Here is an 18,098-nt window from a genome sequence, read left to right on the forward strand (position 1 = left end):
GCTGATGAAAGATGTTTGGGCTATGGGTGTGTGTTGTGAAGACCTGGGTGTATTATAGGTATTGCTAAGTATTTAATTATGTACTTTTCTAATAAGATAGTTTCATCAAGATTGCAGAGTATGATAAATTAGGACAACTAAGCACCATTTGAAAGAATAATTTATAACTTTGAGGAAGACTTGAATAATAGGAAAATTAAAGCGAGTTTCCTTTTTACTATGTACTTACTATGTGCCAAGACTTGTACTGAATGCTTTACAACTAGTATCTCATTTCATCCTAACAACTTGTAAGGTAGATTTTCTCCTAATTTTAGAGATGAGAAAATTAATGCTAAGAGGAAAAAATTATGGTAAGTAACTTGACTAAGTTATATTATTAGGTGCTGAAATCAGAACCTGACCCTATTTTTGTCTGACTCTAGAGTCCTTGTTCTTAATCCCTTTACCAGAGTGCTTTTCACTCTTCTGAAATTTAACTTTTTTCATGAGTAAAGTAGGAGTTAGACTTTATTACATATTTTCTATGATACCTAAATTATTGACTTTTAAATACTCTGTTTATTCTTTAATTTTTTCTTGTGGCATTTTGTTCTCATTGTAATAGAGTGCTATCTCACTGAAAGGTATACCACTGCTGAGATAGTGCCTTGAACCTTTTGATAGTTTCAAAGGCCCCCTGAGAGCTCTTGTGCTTTAGAGATGCAGGTTGATATATAATCTTTTCAAATGACTTTTGGGGTCAATTTTGGTATTTTTCTCTTTTAGGAAAGACTTTCAGCTATTTGTTTAACTTAAAAGATCTTATTTATCCTCCAAGGTTCTTTTTTTTCATATCTTCTTTGCTTTTTGCTTTCTTTAAATATAGTGGCAAAATAAACCTTACAAGAATAGGATGATCATTTATTACTCAGAAGAGAATTCTGATCTATAAAATTTACTGTTTGATTGCTGATATTTGTACTTTTTGTTGTTTTTTATTATTATCTTCAACACTTCATACAAAAGTAATCTTTTATGGACTCCATCTCTCCTGTTTGGAGAGACACCTTTTTTTTTCTTTTAAGAGACTCAGCATTTTTTTATTTTTTAAGATTTTATTTATTTATTCATGAGAGACAGAGAGAGGCAGACATAGGCAAAGGGAGAAAGAAGTAGGCTCCCTACAGGGAGCCTGATGTGGGACTCCATCCTGGAATTCTGGGATCATTCCCTGAGCCAAAGGCAGACACTCAACTGCTAAGCTGCCAAGGCATCCCAAAATCCAGGATTTTAAGGAGGGTTTCTGTCAGGTAGCAAATACACAAAGCAGACAATAATAACCAGGATCCTTAGAGATTTATATCATATGAGAAGGTAGAAAAATATTTCTGCCCTCTCTTCCTCACAGTTTGTGGTTTTACTAGATGGCAGACTTCTTGCCCTTCTTTGTTCACTCAAACTCTGAGTTTAGGGAGTTGTATTTATGACTAACCTTTGCTTTTACATCATATAGACTGTTTAATCATTGTAGTACTTTTTTTGTGTGTGTGGAGGTTGTGCTGGAAATGCGTATTTTCAAAGATTTCCTGTGGTATCTATAGAAAAGCTCCATTGTTTGGATCCTTTGGCCACTTAGTATTAAGGATATGGGTAATGGAATAAAATAAAGAAACCAAAAGATAATAGACCCAGGTTCTTCCTAGGAAAAGTTATACCTTCAGCCATTTAACTTTTCTGAGCTTTGAGTTCCTCATGTTTAAAATAAAGAGCAAACTAAATTATATGAAAGGTTTCCTAAGATCTGAAATTATGTGCTGCCTGGAACATAGTGTGAAAAGAACATAATGCCTCTATGTAGTGAAAATAAGGAGAATCTCTAGGTACTATAGCAAATGTAACAAAGTACCCAGAAGATCAAGTTTCACTTAAACAAAAGTACTCAGGCCCTTTCTAAGTGTTTTCTATAGTCTCTCACAAAGGATCAGTAAACTGTTGCAAGTGACATATAGATAACAGTCAAGGGGAATATCTGATGAAGAGGAGATAGGAAAACTTAAAAAATACAGTAACAAGAACTGAAAAGATAATTTGGCTTGGGTTGGTCATTTCAGGGCCAAGTAATTGCCTTGAGGTCATCATTGTAGTGTGGCAAAAAAGTATATCAGTTGTTCATAATAAAAATTGGCTAACCAAAAAAAAAAAAAAAAAAAGATTATATTATCCTCTTCTGTTTAAGAAGATACCAGGCTTTTATATAGTATTTTGATGTGAACTGACCCAATTTTAAAAAGTTTGGAGCTTAAGAACTATACTTTAATTTTCTAGATATTTATTTATTAGCTCTTTCTTTGGTGCTGTTACATTAAACATATATATTACCACCAGTATGTGTGCTGTTTCACTTATGGAATCTATTATTACCATAGATGCATTCAGAATGATTTCTTTCCTGTTGAATTTAGCATTTGTTATTAATTATGAGTATGTAATTATCAGGAACCTATCTGTTGAATGAGAAGAATAAAGATTTCTTGATTTGGTTTGTAGTAATCTGTGTTTTTAATAACTATGGAAAAGAAAAAAACATTTTTGAGAAGAATTGGTTAAAATTTTAAGCACCCCCAAAGCATTCATTAGTATAGTTAAACCATTATTGTAGCAGGCTAATCTGTGCCAATTTGTAAGACACAAGTACGTCTAGAAATAAAGATTGTGTTCATATAGAGTATTTATGGGTTAATTTCTAGAGTGGTATAGTTCTAATAGCTTACTGTGCTAAGATGAAAATGTTTGAAAAATCAACTTCCTAGGATACATTTTTTTACTGCAAACCAGTACAGTACAGTGTTTGTTATTTTGTGTGACAGGATACCCAGAGTTATATTGACGAATGTCCTGGGAACGGAGTTAGGAAGAAAATACATAAAGACCTCATCTGTAACTGAGGCCAGTTTGGGTGATACAGACAACTTGCAATCAGAGCATCTTTCTTCATCATCTGATGGCAGCCTAGAATCTTGTCAAATTCTAAACCCTCACAAGAGCTCCTTTTTATCTGAAAGGTATGTTTAGTGACAACTTTATTCAAAATAAATATTCTCCTTATCTAATAAGCCTCTCTTCTCCCCCCCTCCCCCATAGACATGTTATTGATGAAAGTGAGGCAAATGTGCTCTGATGGCTAGTATGACTTTTGTCCCCTGGTGGCTTGAGATGGCTGTTGGAACCAACAGTCTGTGACTAATAGTTCAAAAAAGTACACTGTACTTGTGTTTTGGGAAAACACATACAGACTTCTAATAAAAATTGAGTTGCCTATTTCAGTATTTCTATTTATTTGATATAATTAAAATCTGTTCCTCTGACATTTTTCTGTTCCTCACCCTCCTCTGTCCTATTTATCTACCTGGCCATCTGTCGGTCTGCCCATTCATTCCTTTATCTCTCTATCTTGTCGTATTTACTATTTTTATGTCCAGATTCTAGAACTGCATTTGGCACTTAGTACTTAGGAGCTATTTGCTGAATGAATGGCTGAATGTATTCCTCACACAAATGGCTTGACATAACTGAATTCTATTAACTGTAGCTTACTGAGCCAGTATGAGAAAGGGAAATATGAAGTTGCTTTTGTTTTAAGCTCTAGGAGATGCTCCTATGGGGACTGTAAATATAAAAGAAATTGTGGAAAAAAGCTAAGGGATATAAGTTAGTACTACTAAATCTTTTAATTCATTTACCATGAACTTCTCTTTTTAATTTTCTGCCTTCAGTGCTCGCTTCAGCAGCACATATACTAAAATTTATTTTTTTGCCTTCAGCCAGTACAATAAATAGTTTTGATCTGAGTGAAAAATTACTGATCCATTCAGTAATTTTTTTTTTTTTTTTTTTTTTACTTACTTACTTTTTTTTTTTTTTTTTTATTTGCCGGGAATCATCCACAGGTGGTTTCTGGTTTGTATATCTCTTGTAAGCCAAATTATGTTAAAGAATATTTATAGTTGCCTTTTTTAAGAATCTGCAAAATATTACTTATTTTTCTAACCATACTTTATTTTTATAAACTCTGTTTATTTCATATGAGCTTAAAATTTTATAAAATTTTTCTCCCTTTGGAGAATATTTTGTTTCTCATCAGTTCAGTTGTCATTGACAGTTTTGACTTTATTAGGTCATTTTCTGAATTTGCTAGAAGAACTGAGTTTCAATGACATTATTCAGTTACCAGTGTATTTAATGTATAAGTTAATGTACAATTAGAGATGTTAGAAATGCATTTATGAGTTTGCATTATAGGTGTTTATTTCTCCCTCCTCTACTAGACCATGAACTCCTTAAGGGGAGACATCATGTCTTAATTGCATGTATACCCAGTGCTTAGCTCAATACATATTTTAATTTTGTGCACTTGGGTTAATGTTTGTGTCATTTAATCTTGAGTTTTGGTTTCCTGAGTTGAAAGAAGGGAAATGACCTTTGAATGACCTTTTTCCACCACAAAATTATTTATTATTTCTTTTAATTAAATATCACATGTGAGAATTCTTTGTGTACATAAAATATATAAATAAAAATGTTATTGATGATACTTTAAATAGAAAAATCACAATATGTACTGTTACTGTGGAATTCAAAAAACATTGGTGCATATTCATACTGTTATTTTTTTTAAGATTTATTTATTTATTCATTCACTTTAGAGAACACACACACACACACACACACACACACACACAGGCAGAGGGAGAAGCAGGCTCCATGCTGCTGAGCCACCCAGGGATCCCCTATTCATACTGTTATGGAAAATAGCATTACTGTGAGGATTCTATGGGGACTGTCAAATTGTAATCTGTACTGTACAGGCTTTTTACCAATTTGGTATAAGGAATTTGGGGCCAAGATTTAATAATAGGTCTAAAATTTCTGGGTGTTCCTAAAATCTGTTCAGTGAGAACTCTAGCTTTCCTCAAGTCCTTTAAATGGTTATGAATTTTCCAGGTGGTATTTGATGTGGGCTCTGAAAATTCATTCTATTGGTGGTAGTTTTCTTTGATTGTTGGATTTAGAATAGGCATAGACTTTGGAGCAAGACATCTGGATTCAGATCTTAGCATGCTGACTTACCTTGGGCAGGTTACTTATTTTGTCTTTAAAACAGAGATAATGGGCAGCCCAGGTGGCTTGGCGGTTTAGCGCCACCTTCAGCCCGGGGCCTGATCCTGGAGACCCGGGATCGAGTCCCACTTTGGGGTCCCTCCATGGAGCCTGCTTCTCCCTCTGCCTGTGTCTCTGCCTCTCTCTCTGTGTGTGTCTCTCATGACTAAATAAGTAAAATCTTAAAAATAAATAAATAAAACAGAGATAGTAACACATTTTGTAAGATTATTGTGCAGATTTAAGGAGATAACTATGTAATGTTCCTAATATAATGCCAGAAACTTACTAGGTGATTAATAAATGGTAGTCATTATTTTTGAGTGTCTCTTATTGATCAAAAGTGCCTTTAAAGGCTGGTGTTGTAGTTGATACTACTAAAGTTTCCTATGGTGAGAATGTCGGTATCTGATCCTGAGATCACTGCTACTCCTGTAACTATTACCAGTGTTACAAAGGCAATTATTACAGCCATACTAGTATTACCATTTGTTTTACGGAGGAGTACTGCACTCCTTTTTTTTTTTTTTTTTTTTAAGATTTTATATATTTATTCATGAGAGAGACACACACACAGAGGCAGAGACACAGGCAGAGGGAGAAGCAGGCTCCATGCAGGGAGCCTGATGTGGGACTCCATCCCAGAACTCCAGGATCACGACCTGAGCTGAAGGCAGACACTCAACTGCTGAGCCACCCAAGTATTCCGAGTACTGCACTCCTTAAAGTGAGATTTGGTTCTCTTTTCCCTTAAAATGAATTCATTTTGGGGAGAATCCGGAGTGCCTCATAGAAATAAATTGCAAGTATGGCCATACCATCACTTCAGTAGATGTGCCTGATTAAGACAATAGCACATGAATGAATACAGAGTAGGCTCAAGGATGGAATTCTTGTATGTAACCAGACTCCTCCCAGTCTGCCTATCTTTAACTCAGAAAGAGTAAATAGAAATACATATCTTCTAAGGAGAAAGGATATTTTGGCGTTATTGTTATTGCAAAGAATGTGGCCAACTCTGTTAAAAAAATATAATGTCAATTAGCAACTGATACTTGGTAGGAGAATGGGGGCTATGCCTGAAAATGAGGAAGTTTTCTCTGAACGTCTAGCACTTATGCCCTTCATAAAAGCCTATAGGAAAATGTATTATAAAGGCTAAAAGTCTTATTTTAGCCTTAGCCTATCTTTAGTGTTCAGAACTGTTAATATTGACTGTAATGACAACTTGAATGGAATTATGCAGGAAAAAAAATACTGTGTTTTTATGCTGAAAATAAAGCAATAGTAAAACACCAGGCATGAAAAGCAAATTGGAGTTAAAATGGTCTCTTTGAAGTAGCATATTTGTTTTTTCTAGATGGTAATTTATTATTTTAAAATACAGATATTTATTAAGGTATTACTCTTTTAAAAACTTTTAACTAATATTTGTTGTTTTTATTATGATAATACACTGTGAAAAATGCAATACCTGTAGTAACTTATTTAGTACGAGGTTGAATTCATTTCAGTGTATTTGCTTAACTTCTTTTTCTATGCTTCAGTTTACCTCATCTGTAAATTGAAGTAATAATGCCTAGGTATGCAGATTAAATGAGAAAATTTGCTTTTCTCTTGTAACTTAGTAATTTGCCAATCAGTACATAGAAATATACCTACTTTTACAAATATGTGCTTCCTTGTGACTGAACATTTAGGATATTTTAATTTTTTTTTTAAAGATTTTATTTATTTAGTCATGAGAGACACACAGAGAGAGAGAGGCAGAGACATAGGCAGAGAGAAGCAGGCTCCATGCAGGGAGCCCAATGTGGGACTCCATCCTAGGACTCCAGGATCATGCCCTGGGCTGAAGACAGGCGGGTGCTCAACTGCTGAGCCACCTAGGTGTCCCTAGGATTTTTTAATTTTTTTGTTTGTATAGCATTGCTATAGTAAGTTTTTGTACTTATATTTATAAATTATTATAGGCCATTCTTTTTAACTAGAATTAAGTGTTACCATTGAAAAAATTTTTGATAACCTGTTGACAAAAATAAGTTTACATGAAATTGCTTTCATTTTAATCATTTTTTTGATTTTTAGTCAAGACAGAGTTTGTATTTCTTATGTGAGTTTTCTTAGTCTTGGTATGTATTGGTTCCATCTGTTTCTTACTTACTTTTAAGAACTCTTATTAAATTTTTTCAAGCTTCTATTTGTTAATTTTACTTTGTTTATAGTATCTTCTGTAGTATATAAATTAAAATTTTTATTTTATAAAACATGTTAGTGTTTGACCTCTGTGTTTGGCTTATTCTTGGAAAGACCTCTTTAGTCTCAAGTATAAAAATAGGTTAGTCAAGTGATATTTTAATTTGTGGTGATTTATATAAGAAAATCAGATCCAGGACAACTATCTTGAGATTACTTTCTTAATTGAAGTTCTCACTCCTTTTTTGCCTGTATGTAGTGTGGTATACAAATGTCTTTGGGTGGTTGGGTTGCTTTCATCTTCTGGCTGTTGTAACTGTTATGAACATTGTTGTGCAGATGTCTCTATCTCTGCTTTTTAGTTGTTTTGCATATCTACCCCAAAGTGGAATTTCTGGTTCATATGGTAATTCTATTAGTAATTTTTTGAGGAACCGCCATATTGTTTTCTATAGCACCAGTACCATTTTACATTGCCATTAGCAGTGCATAAGGGTCCCAATTTCTCCACATCTTTGTTAAAGCTTGTTATTTTCTGTTTTTATATAATAGCCAACCTAATGGGTGTGCTGTGATACATCAGTGTGGTTTTGATATGGATTTCCCTAACAGCTAGTGGTGCTGAATATCTTTTCGTGTGCTTAGTGGCCATTCATGTATCTTCTTTGGAGAAATGTCTGTTCAAGACCTTTGCTCTTTGATGAATTATGTTGTGTTTTACTTTTGAGTTTTAGGAGTTCTCTATATATTCTGAATCTTATCAGAAATATGATTTACAAATATTTTCTCCCATTCTTCTCTGGCCACATGGTATGAAGTTATAAATCATTAATGGAAGGAAAACTGGAAAACTCAAAAGTTGTTGGAAATTAAACAGCACACTTAAAGCAACCAGTGGGTCTTAGAAGAAATCACAAAGAAATTAAAAAATGTGTAGCGATGAATGAAAACAAAAACATGGGATGCAGCCAAAGCAGTACTAAAGGGGAAATACATAGCTGTAGTTGCTTGCATTAAAAAAGAAGAAATAACTCAAATCATCAACTTAACTTTATAACTTAACTGGAAAAAGAATAGTTTTGCCAGATACAGGATTTCTGGTTGACAGTTTTTTCCTGCAATACTTTATACTAACCCAATGTCTTCTGGCTATTGATGAGAAACCTGATAATCTTATAGAATATCCTTGATATGTGATGGGTTAATTCCTAGTACCTTCAAGATTCTCTCTTTGCCTTGTCTTCTGACAACTTTATTATAGTGTTTCTTGGTAAGGTCTCACTGAGTTTAGTAGTCCCTTGGGTGTCTTGGATGTTTATATTCATGTCTTTCATCAAATTTGGAAAATTTTTTTAAAAGATTTTATTTATTGAGAGAGAGAGAGAGAGTGAGAGAAGGAGCATGAGCAGAGGGAGAGGGAGAAGCAGAGGGAGAGGGAGAAGCAGAGGGAGAGGGAGAGGCAGAGTCCTTGTTGAGCAGGGAGCCTGGTGCAGGGCTCTATCCTGGGACCCTGGGATCATGACCTGAGCCAAAGGCAGATGCTTAACCGACAACCACAACAGGTGCCCCCAGATTTGGAAATATTTTAATGATTATTTGTTTCAGTAATTTCTCTGCTCCTTTATTTTTTTTCCTTCTGAGGTACTGACATTACATATATTGGTCTACTTTTTGGTGTCCCACAGGTCCCTTAGGCTGTGTTCAGTTTTTATCAGATTTTCTTACCCCTCAGATTTGATAATTTCCATGATCATATCTTCTAAGTTACCCTTTTTCATTTTCCCTTTCCCTACCCCTTCCCCTTCCCTAAATCCAGAACTGATGCCAGACATTTTCTTCTTTCCTGTTCATATTTGCTTTTGCATCCCTGTAATGAGTTTTTCAATTTCATTTTATTTTTTTAAGTTTTATTTAAGTAAGCTCTATACTCAACATGGGGCTTGAACTCATGACAGGGATTGAGTTACATGCTCTCCCAACTGACCCAGCCAGGTGCCCCATAAATTTTTCATTTTAGTTATTATACTTTAGAGCTCCAGAATTTCCCTTTCATTTATTAATGTATTTCATCTCTTGATATCTTCATTTATCTATAAATAAATTTCTTGACTTTGTCCAATACTTTTTTTTTTTTTTTTTTTAGCATTTTGAGCATCTTTAAGACAGTTGTTATAATGTCTATTGAATCTGCTTTCTGGATATTTTTTCAGGGACATGTTCTGTTTTTTTTTTTTTTCCTTTTTGAATCATCCACAGTTTCCTGTTTGTTTGTATGCCTTGTGCTTTTTTGTTGTTGAAAACACAACACTTGAATCATGTAATATAGTAAGTCTGGAAATCAGATTCTTCCCCTTCCCAGGGGTTTACTAGTTTTTTTTTTCTTTCTTTCTTTCCTTCTTTTTTTTTTAATTGTTGTTTTTAATTGTCTCTTCCACACATCCGCTTAATGTGTAAACATAAGGTCTTCCTAGGTTTTTTATAAGCTATGCCTTTCCCTAGTAATTTTTGTGACTTCCTGAATTCCCTCATATATGTGATTATTTTCAAATACTGTAATCCTTAAATGTTTGGTTCCCAAAAGGAGAAAATGGGAGAACTGAAGGGGGAAAAATAAAACAAAATTAGGTGCTAGCCCTTTAAGTCTCCTGGAAGTTGTTTTAGCTGGATGGGAAAAGTGTTACAACAATGGTGGTGGTTGTTGCAACAGTGGCTGCTTTTCTCTATGTGTGCTCATCCGTGAACAGAAACAGCCATTGGTGATCAGAATGCAGATTTCTGATATTTGGAAAATAAGGTCCTTCTTGCTCACCTTGGTAATTGTAGGCTGTGCAAACTATTTTAGGAACTTGGGCATTGCTGCTTGCTACATAGGGACAGACTACTGGGTCACTGCTACCACTTTCAGAGCTCAAATTGCCTGAAATGAACTTCAGTTTACTTCCATAGACTCCAGAATTCCCGAATAGTTACATCAGATAGATCCTGCCAGCGTGGCTGTTGTTTGGGTGGGGAGATGGTCTGTGCTTCCGTTTCCACAGTCTTCCTATGGTCATTTGTGTAGATGTTTTATAGTTTATTGAACAGAGATCATTAATTGTTCTTGGTATCTGATGTTTTTAATGCTTGTAAGTTGGTGTAAAAATTTCCATGTTGTTAAATAGTTCTGAAAATACGGTAATTACTATATAGTGTGTTCTGTTATGAGAGAATAATACAGGCTATTAATTTTGTATAGTTTTTTATTTCAGTTTTTGCCTACGTTAATACCATAATGAGTTGTTTTATTAATAATTATAATTCTGGGACCCAGGAAATTGAACAAAATCCCCTACCCCTGGACAAGCAGAGCAGGACTGACTATTTTGGGCTGCACCGGCCTTGTGCTGACCTGCTTATTACTTAGGGCACTGCCCCGCCCTAATCAAAGACCAGGACACACCCTAACCGGAAATCTGGCTCAGCGGACCAGCATGACTGTTCAACTTTCTGCGTATCCCATTGGCTACTGGCCCCTATAAAGTTGCTAAGCCTCTTTCTTAGTCTCGGGGTCCAGGTCCCTGCTCTGCTGCGTTGGGTTATAGTTGGAGCCAGGCTCCAGCTTGTAAATAAACCCTCGAGTGATTGCATCGGTGTGGGCTCCTTGGCGGTTTCTCGGATTTGCGATCTTGGGCACAACATTTGGGGGCTGGTCCGGGATCCAAGAAACCTCCAGGACCCCATCCGGAGGGTTTCACGCGTGGTGAGTGCACTCAACTTTTCCCACCTTTTGCGCGCGTATTTTCTGAGAGCTCTAAACGGTACTGTACCGACAGCAGGTACGCCTTTGCCACCGCTCACATCCACGGAGCCCTTTACAGGGAGAGAGGACTTCTGACAGCAGAGGGAAAGACTGTTAAAAGGAAAATGGAGATTCTTGAACTCCTAAAGGCCCTCTGGCTGCCCAAGGCCCTAGCCATCATCCATTGTCCGGGGCACCAAAAGGCAGACAGGCCAGTAGCCAGGGGAAACCAGCTAGCCAATTTAAAAGCAAAAGAGGCGGCCCTTCTGGTGACCCAGGTCTTAGCTACCACGCTACCTGATCCAGGGGCACCGACCCTGCCGACACCCCCAACTATACTGATGCTGACTTACACTGGATCAAACGCTTGCCTATGACCCAGTGCTTGCGTGGCTGGTGGAGGGCCGCAGACTTCAGCATCATCTTGCCAGAGGAACTAGGACGGCGAGTCCTATCCAAAATGCATTGGAGTACTCACATGGGAACAAGGAAGATGGAAGACCTCATATGACATGCAAAGATCACTATTAAAGACTCTCGAGCAAAGATCGAACAGATTGTGGCAAGCTGTGCGCATGCCAATTAACAAATGCCTCTGCCCATGGATCTAACCTGGGCACCGGCTCCGAGGGGACCGCCCAGGAGCCCCCTGAGAAGTGGACTTCACTGAGGTGAAACCTGGAAAATACGGGTATAGGTATTTACTAGTGTTTGTAGATACTTTTTCAGGATGGACAGAGGCGTTTCCCACCAAACATGAAAGGCACAGATCATGATCAAGAAACTGCTGGAAGACATCGTACGGAGGTATGGTTTTCCCGTTAGAATTGGGTCAGACAACGGCCCAGGATTCGTATCTAAGGTAACACAGGGAGTGGCACTAGTACTTGGAGCAGATTGGAAATTACATTGTGCATATAGGCCCCAGAGCTCAGGACAGGTAGAAAGGATGAACAGAACATTAAAGGAAACCTTAACTAATAAATTAGCCCTGGAGACTGGTGGGGACTAGGTGACTCTCCTCCCCTTCGCCCTATATAGGGTGAGGAACTCCCCATATAAGATGGATCTGACTCCCTACGAAATCATGTTCTGTCTTCCTCCACCTGTTATCCCCAATTTAAAACCTGAGGTGCTTGCTGAATTTGATGACCACCAACTTCTTTTCTCCCTCCAAATGTTACAACGAACCCATGAGCAGGTGTGGCCTAAGCTGAGGGCCCTCTACGAGACTGGGCCACCCCCGGACCCCCATCGATATCGGCCAGGTGACTGGGTGTGCGGAGATACCAACACCAGACACTTCAGCCTCGCCGGAAGGGATCCTACCTCGTGATCCTGACCACTCCCACCGCTCTCAAGGTCGACAGGATTACTCCCTGGGTCCATTACACACACATCCGACCAGCTGACCCACACACCGTTCTCACGGACTTTGTTACAGAATGGAAAAGCCAACCAGACAAGGACAATCCTCTAAAGCTAAGACTGCTCCGTTCTCACTTATTTCCCACCTCCAAGACTCCCTAGTCCGAGGTTGTCCTTCAAAATAGAAGGGGATTAGAATTAGTCTTCTTACAACAAAGGGTTGGGGGGGTTATGTGCTGCCTTAACTGTAAATAAGAGCGAGAACAGCAACAAGGTTGGTGAGAATCCTGGTTTAATCATTCCCATGGCTCACTCTGAGAGCAACCTGGACCCATGATTGGGTCCTGCATAGGATCCTCTGAAAAAGGGGGGAATGTGGGACCCAGGAAATTGAACAAAATCCCCTACCCCTGGACAAGCAGAGCAGGACTGACTCTATTTTGGGCTGTACCCGCCTTGTGCTGACCTGCTTATTACTTAGCGCACTGCCCCGCCCTAATCAAAGACCAGGGCACACCCTAACTGGAAATCCGGCGCAGCGGACCAGCATGACTGTGCAACTTTCTGCATATCTCTTTGGCCACTGGCCCCTATAAAGTTGCTAAGCCTTGGGCAGCCCCAGTGGCGCAGCGGTTTAGTGCTGCATGCTGCCCAGGGCGTGATCCTGGGGACCTGGGACCTGGGATCGAATCCCGCGTCGGGCTCCTGCATGGAGCCTGTTTCCCCTTCCTCCTGTGTCTCTGCCTCTCTCTCTACGTCTATCATAAGTAAATAAATAAATCTTTAAAACAAACAAAATAAAGTTGCTAAGCCTCTTAGTCTCGGGGTCCAAGTCCCTGCTCCACTGCGTCGGGTATACTTGGACCCACGCTCGAGCTTGTAAATAAAATAAACCCTCGTGTGATTGCATCGGTGTTGGCTCCTTGGCAGTTTCTTGGATTTGCGATCTTGGGCACAACAATAATGAGTAAAAGTATTGTGTGTAAAGATTTCATTCATTCTTTGGCTATTTTAATTAATACCAAATTGTTTCCCCAATGATTTCTATCAATTTATTTTTTTAAAATTGATTTTATTGATACATTATTGACAAAACATTGTACTAGCTGTATTTTTTTTTTTGTACTAGCTTTAAATATACAACATATCAATTGATATATGTTTATATTGTAAAATTATTAACACAGTAAGTTTATTTAACGCCCTCAGCATGCATAGTTAAATTTCTTTTCTTGTAATGAGAACTTCTGGGGTCTACTGTTTTAGCAACATTCAAATGTATAATACACTATTGTTAACTGTAGTCACCATACTGTATGTAAATGATACTTGTTTTACAGCTAGAAACTTGTATTCTTTTTTACCACCTTCACCCATTTTCACTCACTTCTCTCCAACCTCCCCACCCCCTGCTACTACCAATCTGCCGGCTGTATTTAAGTGTTGTTGTTGTTGTTTTTTTTAAACTAAAACAGTTGATGATATTCACATTTTGGGATAAAAATGAAAACTATGTTGTTGTTTTTTTGGTGTGTATGGGGGGTCCCACTAACTACCTTGCAAAAACTATTCTCTCTTTGATAGGAAGGGGGAGCATGCTGTTAGAAAACACCCAAAGTCACAGCACCATGACCTCCTGTTGGAAGTAGAACAAGTAATATAAAATGGATATAAAGAGGTTCCCACCTCTTCGTTTCTGTCTGATTGAGTAAATCCTGGCCAAGTGGCCACCATCATGGAATGGGTAGGAGGTCTCAACATTGGAGGCCCAGGCATCATTGGTATGTGGCTTCCCAGAGGCGGCTTCATTCCTGGTGTAGGTCCCCTTGCATCATTCCACAAGGAGGAAGGCCCATTATTGGCATCGTGGGTCCCCTTTATGGGAAGTTGGCATCATACCAGGGCAAGTAAGACCCAGGAGACTGGGGAGGAGTGGGATCATTGCTCCTGCTGGAGGAGGAGCAGAGAATTGCCTAAGAGGTATCATGAAATATAGCAGTTATTTTGTTGATCAGGCTCTGAGCCTGCTCTTCTATCCATTTCTGATAGTAGTTTTTCACATTCTCTTTGTGTTTCCTACCACTGTACTGTGTTTTTCTGATGGAGAGTTATGGATGAGGTTATGTGTTGGCAATAGTAATAAAGCTTGGGCATGTTGCTCTGCAGGCTTTTGGCCACTACATGGTGTTTTTTTTTTTTTTGTTGTTGTTGTTGTTTTATTTTGTTTTTAAAGATTTCACATGTAGGTGAGGTCATACAGTATTTGTCTTTCTCTGACTTATTTCACTTAGCATAATGCCCTCAGGTTCCATCCATGTTCTTGCAGATGGCAGGATTTCCCTCTTACTTTGTAGCTGAATAACTCTATGTGTCCTGTTTTCTTCATCTACTCATCTGACAGTGGACACTTAGGTTGTTTCCATGTCTTGGGTATTAGTGTTGATATCTTTTTGAGATAATGATATTTAATGAGCATAAATACCCAGAAGTGGAATAGCTGGATCATATGGCAGTTCTATTTAATTTTTTGAGGAACCTCCATATTGTTTTCCATAGTGGCTGCACCAATTTACATTGCTACCAACAGTGCTCAGGATTCCCTTTTCTCTATATTCTTGCAACATGTATTATTAGGGTTTTTACCTTTGGTAATAATCACTCTGATGGGTATGAGGTGATATCTCATTGTGGTTTTAATTTACATTTCCGTAACGACTAATGATGTTGGACTCCTTTTCATGTACCAGTTGGCCATGTGTATGTCTTCTTTGGAAAAATGTCTATTTAGTTCCTCTGCCCAATCTTTTTTTTTAAGCTCCATGCTCACTGTAGAGCTCAAAATGGGGATTGAACTCAGCACCCCGAGATCAGGCCCCAAGCTGAGATCAATAATTGAATGCTTAACCAACTGAACTACCTAGGCACCCCACTCTGCCCATTTTTTTAATAGAAACTTTTCTATTGAGTTGTGTGAGTTCTTTATATATTTTGGATATTAATCCCTTATTAGATAATATGGTTTGTAAATATTTTCTCCCATTTTATGTATTGCCTTTTCATTTGAGTGATGGTTTTAATCGCTGTGCAGAAGCCTTTTACTTTTGTTTCAGGATTCCAGAGTTCTTGTCTCATGGAGCTGGAAATGTATCTTGTGGACACAACAAAAGACTGAAGTGAAGGTTTATTAAGTGAAAGTGAGAACAGAAAGGGGAAAAAAAGCTCTCTAAAATCAGAAGGATCCCAGATGGGTTGCCACACAGGGCTTTGATGGTTAGTCTTTTATAGAAAACTGACCAGGGAACTTGGTAAATATTTTGTCAATAGCAGAGTGGATTTGTAAGTATCATGAGAATATCCTGTATATATTTGGAACCAGTATTGTGGATTGGAAAATATGAGAATGTCCTGTTTATATTTAGAAGGATGGAGATGTTCCCTTCTCCTTGGTTAATATCTCATTTATAACATTTCTCCAAATCTGGGATTTCTGTAAGCCTGGTTATGTAGCCCCCTGCCTGTCTCTCCCTACCTACTCTTGGTTGTCCCTTACTCAGTTTGATGTAGCCTTACTTGTTTCTCCTTTCTCTATTGCCATAAATTAATCAACCATATATGTATGGATTTATTCCTGGCTCTCGATTCTAAGTCTCTTTTTATACCATATCATACTATTTTAGTTACTATAGCTTTGTAATATAGTTTGAAATCAGGAAGTTTTATCTTTTCAAAAAACTAGGTCTTACTTGTGTTGATCTTTTTTAAAAATATATATTTTTAAAAATTTATTTATTAGAAATAGGGGAGGCAGAGAATCTCAAGCAGAATCCCCACTGAGCACAGAGCCCAATGTGGGGCTCGATGTGGGGCTTGAACTCAAGATCCATGAAATCATGACCTGAGCTGAAACGGAGACTCACATGCTTAACCAGCTGAGCCACTCAAGTGCCCCGTGTTGATCTTTTCTATTGCTTTTCTTGTTTTTGTTATTTCTGCTCTGATTTTTGTTATTTCCTTCTTCTAACTTTGGGCTTAGTTCTTATTGTAGTTCTATGAGATATAAAGTGAAGTTGTTTATTGGAGTTCTTCTTTCTTGGTGTAGGCATTTATCATTACAAGCTTCTTTCTTAGAATTCTTTTTGTAGCATTCAGTAAGAGTTGATATGTTGTACTTAGATTTTTATTTGCTTTGAGGTATTTTTTTGAGCTCCTCCTTGATTTTTTTCTTTGACAGCTTGTTCAGGAGCATATTGTTTCATCTCCATATATTTGTGAATATTCTAACTTTCTCCTATTACTGGTTTTTAGTTTAATATTATTGTGGTTAAAGATAGTTGGTATGATTTTAATTTTTATTAGATTTGCTAAGGCTTATTTATGTGGTCTGTCATATGACTTATGATTGTCATACAATTTGGGTGTTCTGTATGCACTTGAAAAGAATTGCATATTCTGATGGTATTGAATGACATGTTCTATAAATGAATGTTAGGTCTAGTTAGTCTAAAGTATGGCTTTAGTCCAACATTTTCTTGTAGATTTTTTTGTCTGTATGATTTATCCATTGCTCAAAGTATTGAAGTCCTCTGCTAATACTGTATTGTTTTCATTAATAGTAATGTGCTCATCATTTCAAAACTTGTTTTTCACACCTTATATTTTTATATATTTAATGAGTACCTTGTAATTTAAGTTATTCCTTCTGTAGGTAAAATTGGTTACCATACTCCAAACTTTTTTTTTTTTTTTCCAAACTTTATTTTGTACTTAGTTTTTGGTATGTGAACCATGCTTGAAACATAGTAACAAATACCTTTGGATTTTTTTTTTTTTTTTGATTACATATAGATGTGCTTGTCCTATACTTCTGTTCATGGAGTTTTTACTTTTTAAACCTCTTTGGAGTATTTAATATCTGTATTATTCTTTTGCTGTTTTTGCATGTGCCCAATCCTGTGGTATCCATATCTTTTTTTCTCCCAAAGAAATAGGAAAAGTTTAATAGTAGAAAAGGGATAAGAACTTTTGTCTCAAATCTTAGTTCAATATTCTTTTTTCTGTTCAGATCATATACACTGCTATATGGTACTGTATTTGTAACCTGTAAAACTGGATTTTTATCTTGAATATATATCAACTGCCTCCTTAATTCACTTGGATATAGAAGTATTGAATGTAATATGATTTTCTTTTGCAGGGGTTCCCAACCAAGTAAGACAGTAGATAATAATTATGCGAAGAAGGCTTCACACACTAAAGAAAAGGAAAGAGATGATGATGGCATTTCTCTTGTAATGTCTGATGCTCAACCTAAAGGTTTGTGAACATTAGAAAATTGTTGTCATTTGAATTTTTGTCTTTTGCATTTCTGCAGATGTTTAAGTTATAGTTAACTTTATTTAATCTTATATTTAAAAGATCTCTGAAAGTAAAGGGAAGTTATTTAGCAACACAAAATTGCTAAATTTTTTGTTTGTGCACTGTAGAATACATTTCTTCATTTATTAAGTCTAAGTTAAATTTGAATATTATTTCTTTTTTTGTTGTTGTTGGGTTTGGGGATAGAGCTATATAGTTTAGCTACTTGTAAGTGTTGTTTCCATGGATATGTCTGCTAACT

General features: G+C 37.0%; 1 protein-coding gene across 8 annotated transcripts in view; it reads left to right on the forward strand.

The window, feature by feature from the left end:
- SENP7 (SUMO specific peptidase 7) overlaps nt 1-18,098 on the forward strand; it is a 139,864-nt gene that overhangs the window by 77,459 nt on the left and 44,307 nt on the right. For 4 of the 8 annotated variants that reach the window (XM_077884469.1, XM_077884468.1, XM_077884471.1 and 1 more), the window contains 2 exons: nt 2,850-3,044; nt 17,676-17,794. In XM_077884469.1, coding sequence (XP_077740595.1) covers nt 2,850-3,044; nt 17,676-17,794 — 314 coding nt within the window. The remainder of the gene's footprint in view (nt 1-2,849; nt 3,045-17,675; nt 17,795-18,098) is intronic. The other 4 variants (XM_077884473.1, XM_077884470.1, XM_077884475.1 and 1 more) reach the window with 1 other exon arrangement.

The sequence above is a fragment of the Canis aureus genome, chromosome 35 (assembly GCF_053574225.1).
Source record: "Canis aureus isolate CA01 chromosome 35, VMU_Caureus_v.1.0, whole genome shotgun sequence".
NCBI lineage: Eukaryota > Metazoa > Chordata > Mammalia > Carnivora > Canidae > Canis > Canis aureus.